This window comes from Cyprinodon variegatus, unplaced genomic scaffold (genome assembly GCF_000732505.1).
Source record: "Cyprinodon variegatus isolate N-32 unplaced genomic scaffold, C_variegatus-1.0 Scaffold478, whole genome shotgun sequence".
In the NCBI taxonomy this organism is placed as follows: domain Eukaryota; kingdom Metazoa; phylum Chordata; class Actinopteri; order Cyprinodontiformes; family Cyprinodontidae; genus Cyprinodon; species Cyprinodon variegatus.
The window spans coordinates 481,202-495,862 of NW_015150931.1; the positions used below are offsets into that span (position 1 = coordinate 481,202).

The 14,661-nt window shown below is 36.4% G+C and overlaps 1 protein-coding gene across 1 annotated transcript; it reads right to left on the reverse strand.

Annotated features, from left to right (window-relative positions):
- Positions 1 to 7,665: 7,665 nt before the first annotated feature.
- LOC107094323 (cornifelin homolog B-like) lies at positions 7,666 to 14,002 on the reverse strand. Its single transcript, XM_015389868.1, has 5 exons — positions 13,944 to 14,002; positions 13,477 to 13,696; positions 12,317 to 12,549; positions 9,888 to 10,024; positions 7,666 to 9,598 (listed from the first exon to the last, which is right to left on the reverse strand). The coding sequence occupies exons 2-5, from the start codon at positions 13,500 to 13,502 to the stop codon at positions 9,467 to 9,469; spliced, it is 528 nt and encodes a 175-aa protein (XP_015245354.1). The 5' UTR covers positions 13,503 to 13,696; positions 13,944 to 14,002; the 3' UTR covers positions 7,666 to 9,466.
- Between the last annotated feature and the right edge of the window lie 659 nt (positions 14,003 to 14,661).

A 14,661-nucleotide genomic window follows, 5' to 3' on the forward strand; every position in this document is an offset into this window, starting at 1 on the left:
TTTTTATGGTTGATCACATGAAATTCTGTCATATTGGAACTAGTTCTGCTTGAAAACTGTGACAACACATATCCTGTACTTGATATGGAGGCACTGACTGTTTGTCTAATCTTCTGAATTTTGTCTTTGAAGAAGGAGGCAAAATCATTGCAGGCCTTGGTAGATAAAAGTTCAGATGCTACTGATACTGGAGGGTTTGTTAACCTATCAACAGTAGCAAACAGAGCACGTGAATTATTATTGTTTCTAGAGATAATATCAGAGAAGAAGGACCGCCTTGCATTCCTCAGTTCCAAATTATAAATGCAAAGTCTCTTTTTATAGGTGTTGTAATGGACCAGGAGATTTGTTTTTCACCACCTTCATTCAGCTTTTCGTCACTCTCTTTTTTCCGTTCTCACCAGTGGGACATTTCTCCATGGAGACCTTTTCTTACCAGAGACAACTTTGACCCTAGTGGGAGCAATGGCATCAATAACATTTGTAATTTTAGAGTTGAAAAGATCTACAAGCTCAGTGACTGATAGCCCTGAAAGGGCGGGGGTGAAGGAAAAAAGCTGAATAAATGTTTCAGTGGTGTTTTCAGTGATGAACCGTTTTCTAATTATCTTTGTTTGGACAATTTTGGGCAGAGAGATAGAGCCGTTAAAGAAAACACAGAAATGATCAGACAGAGCAACGCCAGCCACCACAACCTTGGAAATGTTCAGACCCTTGGAGACTATCAGGTCCAGAGTGTGCCCCTTATTGTGCGTGGGTAAGTAAGTAAGACGCTTTGCCAATGAAACAAGACATTTGACACCTAGAATAAGAAAAAACTATTGGATTGTCTTATTTCAAGTGCATATTATCTAAATATTATCTAATACTCATTGATTTGGCAAATAATCTTATTTACATACTCAAATTAAGGGTTAATGCACTTGATTTAATGCATTTTTACTTATTTCTAGATCATTTTTGTAGTGCAGTGTTTTTTTTTCAACATTGACGGTTAGGACAAGTAATTCACCCAAGTTGCAAAAAAATCTTTCTTTGTCACTGAAATAGAAGACAGACATGCATTAGTGTGGGACATGTATCTAGTGTCAAATATTATCATACATTATGAAAAGATATTCATAATGTCACATTTTTTAAATGAAACCTATATTCTATGTTCTACTGGATGTCAATTGGATTTAACGGTTACAATTTTCTCCCCTAGTGAAAAGCAAAAGTGAATAAGACCCTCTACTTTATATATGTACCTGCATTTAAGTACAGCTGAACAGCCAATAGCTACACCAGCCAGCCTGCTCTCAGGGCAAAAGTAGAGAATGTGATGATGGAATATTAAGCAGAATGTGAGTTTAAATTAGAAGTGCTTCCTATCTCTTAAAGTGCTTATGCAGCAGTCACTCTTCACATACACAAGCACAAATTGCATTACTCAATTGAACATTTTATGGTTATGCATGTCAGAGAGGCTCTCACATTTAACATCCAACTAAAAGTTCAGTTGGCAACCGTAGCCATGTCATAGCACCTTCTGCCATTTATTCAACGTTTGAGGACTATGAATTCTGAGTTTTCTGATGAATAATTTTGTTTCTGCTTGCTTTAGATTCCTTGTTGTTTCAATTTCTTTGTTGTTTAAAATGGCTTTTTTTTTTTATCTTTAACCATATTGTATTTTATGGTACTTGAACAAAGAAATCCAGTCACTTAGTAGAAGTATCTAAACCCCTTTGAGGGATTTTCATATTAAATCATATTACAGCAATAAGTCAACGCATTTTGCAGGAATCTGATAAAGAGCTTTATAATTAGGGTTTATAAAGTTTATAAATATTAACCTTGTATTGTCTATTTATTTTTAGCCTCCCCAAGCCAGTACTTCTTAATACTACCTTTAAATAACTGTGTTAGCAAGGCCTGCTACAGATTTAAGCCTGAATTTGGAGTGGAGCATTCTGATCCCTTACCAAGCTTTAATCTAAATGGTTCAACAGTAGCTCTGGTTGTATGTTCAGTTTTATGGTCAAGGTGGACAGTGAATCACCACCCAACTCATTTAAAGTCCCTAACCTCTTCCTGATGTCTCTGACCAGCTTTCCTACCCCTGCTGAAGAAAAACCATCATCACAAACTGTTATAATTCGCATTTTGCACTGGAATGTTAAAGCTTTAAAGCACTGAACCTGCCTGTTCTCGTCTGATCTCAGTGGTGAGAGTGTTTGAAGCTTAGCTGAGTGTTTCTGATTACCTGACCCTGACCTGTTCTGCCTCTCAACCACTGAGCCTGCCTGTTCCTCTTCAGATCTGTTTACCTGACCTGGCTTCAGACTCCTACATGCTCTCTGGGGCTGCAGCATCTGGCACACACTAGGCAACGCCCGCCGCATCTTGTTGGCAGCCCACTGGCTGGATCCTACCTCATTCTCTGGGCACAGACTGAACACTAAAACCAGGTTAGTGACATAGGCGTTCATAACCATTCCCCTCCAATTATCGTGGTCACTAACTTGTGTTTCTCTCCTGTCGAGGTTCCTGCCTTAGACACCCTAGCTGCTGCTACTGCAGATCTGGTTTTTATATAAGTTGAGTTATCACACTGTTTGTCTTGCCCGACTACTGAGTCCCTCTGTTTTGATTCATGACATCAATCCCCTGTTTCATGGTGTGACACCCCTTAAATAAACAAATTTCTTTAAGTTGTAATGAAACAACTTTAAAAGGAAAATACTTGAAATATATAAATAAAAAGCTTTGAGCTTGTGAGATTTAACCAACAACCACCTGGAAACAATGGATAAAAACAACTCCCCTTTTCTCAATACGTTGTTAAGTGCTTTGATGTTTCAAACTGTATATTTTTCCTAAAATTAGCTCATGTAATGGAGAAAGATCCATGACAAATTCTTAAACTTGGCTCATATTTGTTTATTTTAATTAATATTGGAAGGCTTTCTGAAAACAAAAGCCTCAAATGACGTACAGCGTAATGGATAAAAAAAGATTTCCTTTTATGTGAAGGAATACATTTTAGGGATTAATTTAGCATAAACCAGAGACCAGAAGGCAAAAAGCAGACAGAATTTTTAGTTTTATAATTCTTGTGTATGTTGGTCTCAAATTATTTCTTCCCCTCTGTCTGTAAATAAAAGAAAACACTAAATGAACCAGCTAACATAAGAAGTTGAAATGAGTGCCAATTATCACATACATACAAATCAAACTAATTCTGCTTTTGTCTGCAGCTAAGCACAACATCTACAAAGATAATATCAGAGGAAAACAAACGAAGAAAAAAGATGAAACAAATGTGTTTTGAAGAGACGTACAGTAGATATGGCAAGAGACTGCAGGGAGGAGTGTGTGGGTTTTTGTTATGCAAACCCCAGGTGGCGCTTGTTGTCCTCCAAAGATGAAGCATCATCAGGCAGGAAGAAGAGAAGCATATAAGAAGAGAGAGAGTTTGGAAGAAGTACGGGACAGAAATGAAGGAATAAGGGTTTAAAGGGAGAAATAATATACCCAGATGGTGGAGATTAAATTTGTTGAATTCATAAATAGAGAAAAGAAGGAAGTGGGAGGTTTGATGTGCTAAAATGGTTTCTTATATGAGAGAGCACAATCAGTATTATTTGGCAAATAATGCCTTGATCTTGTGGTTGCCTCTCTGTACAAGTAACAGTTTCTAATGAGCACAACAGCAAGAAACAGCTCTGCAAGATACATCCCCCCACACACACACCCACGCGCAAAACTCAACTCTCACGGGGGCTGTTGTCGATAACAGCTTGTACTCTACACCTGATGCCTCTGTAGGGATAGTTGTCTTCATGCTGAAGCAGCAGGAAGGAACATCCACAGAGATATTTTATGACACCCGTCTGACTGCTGACTGAGGAAGGGCTTCACTGTTCCAGATCTTGACCTGGCTATTGCTTTGGAAATCCCAACTCTGACCTCACATCAGCACTTAAAACTGATGCCACCCTGCTGAGCCATTGAGGTATAGAAGATGGGCCGGCAGATAGATTTAGGGCAACATTGCCCCCTACTGGTCAAGATGCAATAGCATATCTGGTAGAGATGACGTAAGGCTGTGGAGAGCAAAGTAAATATGGTACAGATAAAAAAAAAAGTTTTCTTCCTGAAAGAAGTACAAAAATTACAACTAAGGTAAAAGCAAATTAAATGTCCTTAAATTTATAGTTAAATTCAGCAGCAGCCATTCAGCAAATTTACATCACAAACAAGTATTGTCTCCAATTTAAAAGGAAAAGGGGTTAGGCAGAAGAAATGTAGTGAGATCAGTAGCATCTCCAAGGAGGTTCAAGAGAGAAAGAATATGCTTTGATGAGTTTCTAAATTTTATTTTCAGAATAGGCTTTTAGTCTAATAATGTCTGATTAAATAATACTACTTCAGCGATAGTATCTAGGTGTTATTTATCTTTCATCTTTTCTCCTTTTTTCTGTTTTTCCTCTTCTGTTAAAAAAAAAAAAAAAAAAGAACAGGCTTTTATATTGTGTTCTCCTGCTGCCATTTTTTCCTCTAACTCACTCATGGCCTTGGCATAATTTGGCACAAAGTTCACCATATATGGGTTATAAAATCTGCAGAATCACAGTTCAAACACAAGTAAATCTGTCAATATTTATTATAAAGTTAACCAAAACAGGAACAAACTAATATTTTACTTAAAAGATTCCCAGGAAAGCTGGAAAATGTTCATTTTAGTAAGCCACTCCAAGATCATTTAGTTTCCCCCATGTGGCCAGGCAGTACACAGCTTCCTGGAAATTAGATTCCAAGTTGAATTTAAAACCATATGCTACCAAGACCACTTAACTTTAGAAAGGGACAGGAGAGGAAATGTTTCATTTGTCCCACAATGTGGAAATTGTAGGACAAATAAGTGGTGGGCTGGCAATCTGTTTGGTGCGCAGTGAGCATCCTGGGAGTTAAGGGTCCTGCTCAGGGACCCAGAGTAAAAGTTTTAGCTTCAAATGAGCAATTTTGTGCCCTCTCCAGGATTACTATCTTCTGCTCTCTAACCAGAGGGGGACAGAACGTATTCTAAGTAATCCTTGGTGAAGCTTTGTGATAAACAGCGATTATATCCCCATCGAGATGTCCCTTATCTGTTGGATGATATCTAAAAGTGGTCAGTCAAAGAGGAATACTGATCTTGAGACTGATGAATATAGATGTTATCTTCTTAAAGTAAAATCATATTAAAGTATCTTTGCAGCTGGAGCCCTCTGTTTGTAACTGATACAAAAAAAAAAACATCAGTTATGCAGTTTGTGGTAGCATATACGGCAACTTTTAACATTTATAAAGGAACCATACATGCCACAAAACACGTTAAAAACTGCTTTGAAAGAGGTAGATGTTCATTATATATTTAATCTTTTTAATGAAGGTATTGATAATCCTGTATGGCTGTACTAAATCCATTTTTTTGGAATAATATGGAAATAAAGGTTTGTTTGCAGTAGTGCTATACTCTTCATATTTAAATTAGGAGTGAAGCCTTTTAAAGCTTTTGTATCTCATTAATCTCCATCAAAACTGTTCTCCTTTGTTTCCTCTTATCCTCCCCATCTTTACAATCTTTTTTTACTCCACCATCCTCCTCTTACCTCCTTCTGAAAAGCCATTTATATCATCCTAATTGACTTCTGTCCTTTGTAATATGCGTTAACCTCAAACGAAGCATCTAAACGGAACACCCGTGCTTTCACATTATTTAATTATCTGAAATTCAAATGTATTTTAAAAAAGAGCAAATTATTTATTACAACCTCCTTAGTCATTCTCACCATTATCCCTTTATGTATTATTTCATATTAGTAAGTATATCACTGTTATTTCTTTTCATTTGCCAAAGTGTGGAGGGTCCTGTTGGGCATGTCAGAAAACCCTCTCCAATTCCATAATGTGCAATTTAACAAACAGGCTTCCCTGTCTCTGATCAAAGATCTTTGTTCTGTCTCCTTGCTTAGATACATTCATCTATAATTACAGTGTATGCTTCTTGGAACCTAACCAGATGAAAAAAAATAAAATAAAACTTTTACATTTCATTTGATAAAAATCTACAATAACTTTCCACAAAACACAATACCAAATATTACCATAATAGCTATTTTATTATTTCCTTCATGGAAGCTGCCAGGTGGGAGTCTGTCTCTGCAAGAGTTAACAAATTACATATTTGCCCTTTGAGGATTCATCTGCTTTTGTGAATAAATAACATTTTCATATCCGCTCAGTGTGGTTGGCATTTCAGGTTCAGGGAAGCAGAGCAATCAGGACTGGATTAATAAAATGGTTCAATGCCTCGGGGTGAATCAAGGAATGCACGTTAAGGAGAACAACAGGGAACAGGTTTTTTTTATCCAAAACTATTTGTATTGGAAGCTACGCTGTGGAAGGAATGCCTGTTAACTAGACATGAGGCTCTGAATACCAAACACAATTAATTAAATCTCTTACAATGGTAATTAGGCCTTCTTCAAACAAAAACTAACAGCAGTTGAATGTATAATATCACTGGGCCTTAACGTGGCATTAAAACTGATTTAAGAAATATAATCTGTTCCTGTCATGATAGATTATCTGCTCTTGACTTTCCTGCAGTTTATTGGGAATGAAACATATTTTGTGGTGACCTTTGCTTGAATGAACAGAATAAAAGTGTCAGACAAATAAAAGATAAGAAATCCCAATTTATTGATTTTACTAAAATAAATTACTTCAGTTAGGTCAGAGTTACAATGAGCAATAAAAAAGTCAACAACATCTATTTTATGTCTACTGAGTTTTATTTCCTTAAAACCCATCTGAACTCAAAACCCTTTTTGCTTTCAAAACTAGACATTGAGTACAGTATATCATACCAAATTAACCTTATAACCACTTTCTGAAAGAAAAATGTTTATTAGCATGTTTATTAAAGTAACATAATGATTAGGATGGTTGTGTTAAACAATAAAATGACTTAAGAAGCCGATCAGCCTGGATGATCTTAATCCTGATGGTTCTAATGTTTTTGATTAGTGATATATAGCAATTAAATATTGCTGTAAATTATAATGAAAAAAATTAAATGAAATTTCTGATAAAATAAAAAATAAGAAAAATACATATATATGTGTGTGTGTTTCCAGTGCAATAAAACAAAGCTACACTGCTGTGCTATCAATTGGCGTTGAAACTAATTACATTAGGTAATATATTTTCTACAGTCAAATTAGCTAAGCCATACATTATCCCTCTGATATGAAACAAGTTAAAAGGAAAAACTTCAAGTTTTCTATTCTAATCTTGTCATATAGTATTTTCTTTGACAATTCTACACCTTAACAACCATTGTGAATCAGAGGTCTTAACATCTTTTATAAAATACTGAAGTAAATTTTGATAAAGAAAAATACTACCTCATCTGGTTAAATAAAAAAAAAGTATAAAAAATTATATGTTAAATTTGATCTTTTGCGGCAAAAAAATAAATAAAATTCCTTGCTGCCCATGCATGCACCTCCATTTTAAATGATGTAACAACACTACAAACTGAACACTTTTTGGATGCGCAGAAAGGAGAATTTAATCTGCAACCTTAACTCACATAACACTCAAGTTAAAAAACAAAATCCTTCAGACTTGGTTTATCTCATATAATTAGTAGTGGTCCCATCTGAGTGACCATGACTGACATCATAGTGATACATTCCCTTTGTGTTTGTTGTTGGACAGGAGTTAACAGCAGCTTTTAAGTTATTTTTTTTGACAAATGCTACTATCAAACAAAATTTACAATAGATAAGCTGCAACTACAGCTCTGACACAAATCTGCCTATTTCCTGTGAAAAATAAAGTTTGTTTGATTTATTCACCAGGGATCTCCATGGATTATGGATCCATCTAGATAGGACCTGGTGCTTATCTCTATGTGACACCAGTTTGGTTGATGGGTGAGAGGCAGGGTGCATAGAGCGACCGTCCACCACAGGGATACACAGGACATACAGCCATGCAAACAGAATCATGCTTAAGGGCATTTTAGAGTAACCAACAATTCCAACAGTCTTGATTTTTAACAGTGGGATAAATCCTATGGACTAATGCTGTAGTATCAGATTAATGACCACCAAGATGTCCCCCAAATTAACTTTTTGCTAACTAGTTTTGAGCTTGCACAGAACAAAAAAAAAAAAAAAAAAAAATCACCTAATGCTGTCATTACAAAGTCACTTCTGGCCCTTCAGGATAAAAGCACTTCCTGTTTGAGTATTTCAGTCATTTCATTTTAACACCTATGACGACTTGTCTTTTCACATAAATGCATGTTTATATTAACAAAATGGGAAAATTACACCATTAATTTTAAAAATATTTCCCATCAGCTAACATTTTGGAGACATATTTAATAGTGTTCTAAGTAGGATCAATGTGATAAATCTTTATGTTTTAAATAAGACTCGAGGACAGGGCTCCTATGTTCCAGTCCTCAACATGCGGTGTCCTGAATCTTTTACATGTGTCCCAGCTTCAACACACCCGAGTCAAATGATCAGGTCACCAGCAGGACTCTGGGGAACTTGAAAGCATACTGAGGAGGTAATTAAGCGATGTGATTCAGGTGTGTGAAAGCAGAGACACGTCTAAAAGGTGCAGGACACAGGACCTCGAGGACCCTAACTGAGCAACCCTGCGCTACGATAATGATCTAAATTCTCAAGCTGGAGCACTTCTGACTTTCTGGCAAACTAGACGGCATGCAAAAATAAAGACTGTCATTTTCATTCATCAGGGACTAAAAAAAGAAAAATTAATTAAAGAAACAGCTTTTAGAAACCATTGTTATGTGCTAGCGAAAGTTCAACAATGACCAAATTAAATAAGCACATTTTTAAGCATTTAAATTGTATTTTACATGTGTTATATAGAGGTTTAAAGGCATAATCCTAGTCCAGTACAAAAGTAATGAGTGAAGTGAAATAATTTATTGAAAAATGGGTGAAAATTTCAGCTAAGATGACAAACACAGTAACAGAGGCATGTCTTTGTAGGGCAGTCACCTACCTGTTCTATTTGTCTGTGTGTTAAGTTTAATTTTGCACGACATGTTTAGAGCTTTTCTGATGTCTGATGGAAGTTTAAAAGAAAAGAAAAAAAAAACGCTTTATCTTCACACCTGCTTTTCATCTGATTTCAGATGTTGCCACAATATTATTTAAATTATAAAAGTAATGGTATATTATTAATGATATACTTTACTCAAACAGCTGTTGAAATATTTGGGGTTTTTATATAAAAGAATGAAATCTGGACATTGTGTTGGATAATATAGAATGTTTCAAAGGTTCAAGTCATTTGCTACTATAGACTTATGCTAATCTCTGTTATATTAGCTGATCCATGTTGAAATGTCATGCAAAGGACAAGGTTACAGTCAACTGTTTCATCACAAGGACTCTACTGCTGTAGACACATGATATGTCTGGGTCTTCATCCTGTGCTTCATCTCTCTTATCATCTGACATACAGCCAGAGGGTAACAGCAGCACACTGCACTCCAGTCCTCACACACACTTCCCTGTGGGTAAACATGCAGGACAGCAAGGGGCAGAAATAGAACAAAGGCAGAAAGACGTACAAAATGATGCAGGAGAAACACATAAAAAGCAAATCTGTAACTACAGGTGCAATACATATAAGAATACAAATGTTCCAATGCACATCTTAGTTTGGACATGATGATATTGGATATGAAATCAGATATATATCTAATAATAGTAAACTATTGTCTTTAAAATGATTATTTTAAAATGGTAAACTTTGGTTTGTTCAAAAGAAAAAAACATAGTAATGTGTTTTTCACTCACTCGTATTTTGTAACGCTCCCTAATTCCAACCCTGAGGGCAAAAGTGGATCCTGGTAGGAGGGACAGACACAGACACTCCCCATACTGGTGGGCTAAACTCAGGTCTAAGAAGCATGGCACCAGTGCTCCAAGAATACCTGGAAGAATATAAGGTGGCAGTAAAATTTTGCATTTTAGTTTGTTGTTTTACTTGAGGCACAAATCACTCATTTAAAAAGGTGTGTGAGACCAACGAACCGATAAAGGATGAAAGGTAATTTGAAGCAAAGAAAAAATTAAATTGTAACTAAAACCCAATTCATATGCAACTAAATTCACTTCCATTTCTTTTAAAATTAGGGAAATCAAAATTGGTATATGAGCTTCCTGGCTGCACCATTTGTAGCACTTCTGCCTTGCAGCAAGAGGGTCCTGAATTCAAGTCTTTCTGCATGGAGTTTGCATGTTCTCCCTGTGCATGAATTGGTTCTCTCTGGTTTCCTCCATCAGTCAAAGAACATTTTTCTTTGGTTACCTGGCTTCTCTCAATTGCTCCCAGGTATAAATGATTGTGTTCATGGTTATATATCTCAGGAATGGATTTGCAACCTGAGCAGGCTGTACCCTGCCTTTTGCCAACTGACTGTTGGAGACAGGCCCAATGATGAACAAGCAATGCAAATTGAATTGTTGCTTTTCTCTGTTGAAAAGGTTTTCTTTTACAGTGTGAATGAATTTATGTATAAATAACAGTTCATTCATATTTATTTGCTATGAATCGCTGTAAATCATATTTAAATCAAAAATGCATTCGCATATAGTTCTTGCAATAAGTATCCTAATACATTTTAATAGAGGTGTAAGAATAATTGTGCTATGAGAATTTTAATAAAACCACAAAATATTGTCAGTGAATGAGGACCAGAACGAAATGTGTTAAGTAAATACATTTAAAACTACAGCCATATGTACTTCCCAGCAATTTAGGGGGAATCCTTTTTTGACAGCAAAAAGGTCTTTATCCACTTTCTACGCATGCTAAAGTCTAAGTTTTGTAAATTTGCAAAACTTAGACCTCTCATGCTCAAACCACTTGCTAACTATGTCAAAAGCCTTTTAAGATTATGCCTCTTTTCTGTGGTCAGCATGTTTTTCTTTGTCTTGGAATCAACTAAAAGGTCTCTATATAGATAGAGGTTTAAAGATAAAGAACAAATCCCTCTATCCCACTACCCAAATCCCGACTATACATGTTTTTCAATAAATTTATGCATTTGGACAGTACACCAGCAAAAGGATCGTGAGGCAGAGTTATGGGGAAACTCCACACATGTCTTGTGTTGGTAAATGTTGCGGCTGGAGGCCAATCCTTTGATTCTGCAGGATGAGCTAAAAGCGCATGAAGCCCAGGAACTTGGTGGAAGCTGTATGGCATGAAAGAGGGATCCTTAATGAAGGGGCTTGGGGCTGAGTACTTAAACAGAACTGTGATCTGAACGGGGCTTTTTATATGTAAAATGAAAAAAGAAAAGTCACTAGTTTTTGTTCCAGTTTAGAATTCTCGAAATGTGATTAAGCAGGTAATATTGACTGACAGATAACCTTAGAGTTCCTCCCAGTGATACAGATTTCGCTGCAGCCTCATATGGGCCCATAAAATTGTTCTTTTTTTATGCTTACTCAAAAGAGAAGAAAAATGACGTGTATAAGGACCATTTTAAACAATAGAAACACAGAAAAAGACTTATGAATGAAGCTTAAAGTCCCTGATGAAAAGACACTCAGCAGCATAAAATCAGGAGGTTGTTGAAAGATGACATGGCAATGAGGTAAAATGACTAGAGTTGCACCGATACCAGTATCGGACTGGGGCCCGATCCAGCACTAAAAAGGTGATATCGGTATAGCCGATTACCGAAAAATAGGGCACCGACATCATTTTGAGAGCCAAAAGTTTATTCAACTATTGTCACCCATTACAGGTAGGCAATAAAAGTTCTACTGGATTCACTTTCAGCAGCTTGACAAAGCCACAATGGCAAAAGATTTTACATCCAAGTAGTATGCAGTTCTTCTTAAATACACACACACATCAATTTCAAACAGATGGTACCGGTATGGTATCTGTATCAGCCGATACTGCACAGCCAGGTATCGGGTATCGGGCCAAAAAAATGGCATCAGTGCAGCACTAAAAGTGACTTTTGATTTGCACAATACATGTAACTTTTCACACTCATATTTTAAATATAAACCCCTGCCTTTCATATGCCTGTTGGGAAAAAAAATATTTGATCACTATATTTGATCCCCCTTGGTAACTTTTAAAGGTAGATTAACAAGAAAAGCTAATCCCAGTTTAGAATCTTGACCAGTAGAATATATATGCTTTCAATCAATGCTGATAATAAAATGTGCTTATGTGTAGTTTGTGGGTGTATATTACTTACATGTTGTCATGTCTCCACATACATCAAGAAGCCCCGTGCTCCAGTCTCCCCCCATCTGTGTGACGGTGGTGATGGTGGTTGTAGCCATGGCCGGACCAGGCTGAGTTAGCACTGGGTCTATCGTCACAGGAACTTTATCTGACCTTGAGGTATCATCGTTTTGGATGCTTAAGTCCTCCTCTTCCTCATCTTGGCTCATTAACGGTGACACATTGGAAACCGCCAGTTCTGCTCTAAAAAATGAATAAATAAAGAAGGCAGCTTCAAACAGGAACTGTTACTTTTTCTTCACAAAATGGTTCTAACCTAACAAAGTAATCTGTTCCTTGTTAATACAGCACAGAAATTAAGAGGCAAGAGGGACATTTTTAAAATATAAAAAAAAAATGTATTAATAATACTTTTTTTATATGAATATATATAGTGTATATATATAGTTTTTATAAATTTCTTATGAATATTTTGGGAAATGAATTTGACATTTTTTATTTTACTATTACGGGTATTCGGATTTTAATTAAATTATTTTGAGGCCTAATCAACACAAGTTCTTGGAAGTTACGTTGTCATGACAACGTCAAGAAAGCTAGTGATCGGCGATTGAAGAGGTATCTCACGTGCAGCAGTAGACTAGTAAAATTACAATAGTCTAATGTGAGAAACGAGAAGGAAATACGGCACAGAAATACATTTCGGATTTAAAAAAACAAAACAAAAACACCAGTGAAGAAGAACACCGGTACAACAGAGAACAGCCTGAGTGAGGAGAAGGTCCAACCGCCTCAAATAGCAGTGAAGTTTAATTAATAGAGCATATATTCACCTGAGAACTAGTTCATGATTAATGGGATTAGTGATGTCTGTGTGTTACAGTCCCTGGTTGAGTGCCCTGACGTGAATATGACACTAAAGTAGTAAATGTCTATCTATTTTGATTTTATTTACTGTATTACAAATAGGCCTATAGGCTCAGAGGTTTTTTGTCCAAAAAAAAAAAAAGCAAATAAAATTTCACAGCACCCCATTCAATATTGCTTCCAGTGGCCCTGCACTGATGTATAAAATCTATAAAAAGTTACCTTAAACAAAGGAAAAGTTGCCCTTAATTGTCTTGAACGCTGACAACAGTATTAAGTGATCTGACAACATGGAACACTTACTGGTCAGTAGCTGTCGTCTCCTCCATGACTTGGTTCTTCCAGCAGCTCCTTTAGAAGAGAGTGGAGTCAGGAGTCAGCAGGAGAGGAGCCAAAGTGACACTATCCGGGTGAGAGGCTTTGTGTTGGAGCAGATAAACCAGCAGTCAGATGGCTCAGCCAGAAGCTGCGTGACTAAGATAAGTCTTGCTGTCTTCAGTCTGAGACTTTGCAGTGCACCCTGCTAATACAGCAAATGAGGAGAGGGCAGATTCACATCAGGGTGCAAAAACTGAAATATTCCAGCTTGGCTGGATGAGGACGTATTTGCACAGAAGAAAGTAAGATGATGTCTTATAAAGTTTTAAAATAAAGCAAATGCTACAGTTTTCAACACAATATAATAAAAAAAAGAAATATTCAGGTCTGATCGATCACATTTAATATTGCTTTTCATTGTATTTCCATTTTTTAAACGGAATGCTACTTACCCTTGATGTAAAGGATTCTTGATTGAAGCATTGCAAGGGAAAATCTTGGTTTTAAAAGCTGAGGAACCTCTGTGGTTTACTTTAAAGATGGCTCATTTCCTCTGTTCTCACAATGAGCGGTCATTTAATGCACTTTGTGTTCTGAGACTGAGAAACTGAAAGGAAAGAAGGAAGAGGAGCTTTGTACGTGATGGTAAGTCACACAGTGAAACTATAAGGTTTCGAGACTAAATTAAACACATGTGCACTTTCATCAAACAGGCAGAGCGGTGCAGGTTTGCTTTTCAGCGTGAAATCTCTTTAACCCAATAAAACTGTTGTTTTGGTTGTCTTTTTAACAAGAAGTCATGATTTCACTTTGTGATCCTAACAACGTAACTGACCTTTAAAAGACAGCGCTGAAGATTTGTTTGTAACCTTAAGCACATTTTGGTAATCAAAGCAATATGGTGTCTGAATGATTAAAACAAGCTAAAAGTAGTTTTTTTTAAGTCTAAGGAAAGCCCAGCACTGCATATGACTAATAAAGGGTGTATGACTTTAAGCAGGATTTTAATTATCCTCCAAGGCAGGGCAGGGCAAGGCAAGGCAAATTTACCTGTATAGCACAATTCAGTACAAAGATACAGTAGAGGATTAGGGCCACTAAAAAAAAAAAAAGTAAACTGATTTTTAAATTTTATTTCAGTTTAACATGGGAAAAAAGTCAGAATTCTGA

Bases quoted from the DNA above. Each gene is read 5' to 3' on its own strand.
- LOC107094323 (XM_015389868.1), bottom strand. From the start codon at position 13,502: ATGGAGGAGACGACAGCTACTGACCA. The intron at 12,550-13,476 runs GTAAGTGTTCCA...TTCATTTTTTAG, and splicing joins GAGACGACAGCTACTGACCA to AGCAGAACTGGCGGTTTCCA. The intron at 9,599-9,887 runs GTGAGTGAAAAA...GTTTACCCACAG, and splicing joins GGGAGCGTTACAAAATACGA to GGAAGTGTGTGTGAGGACTG.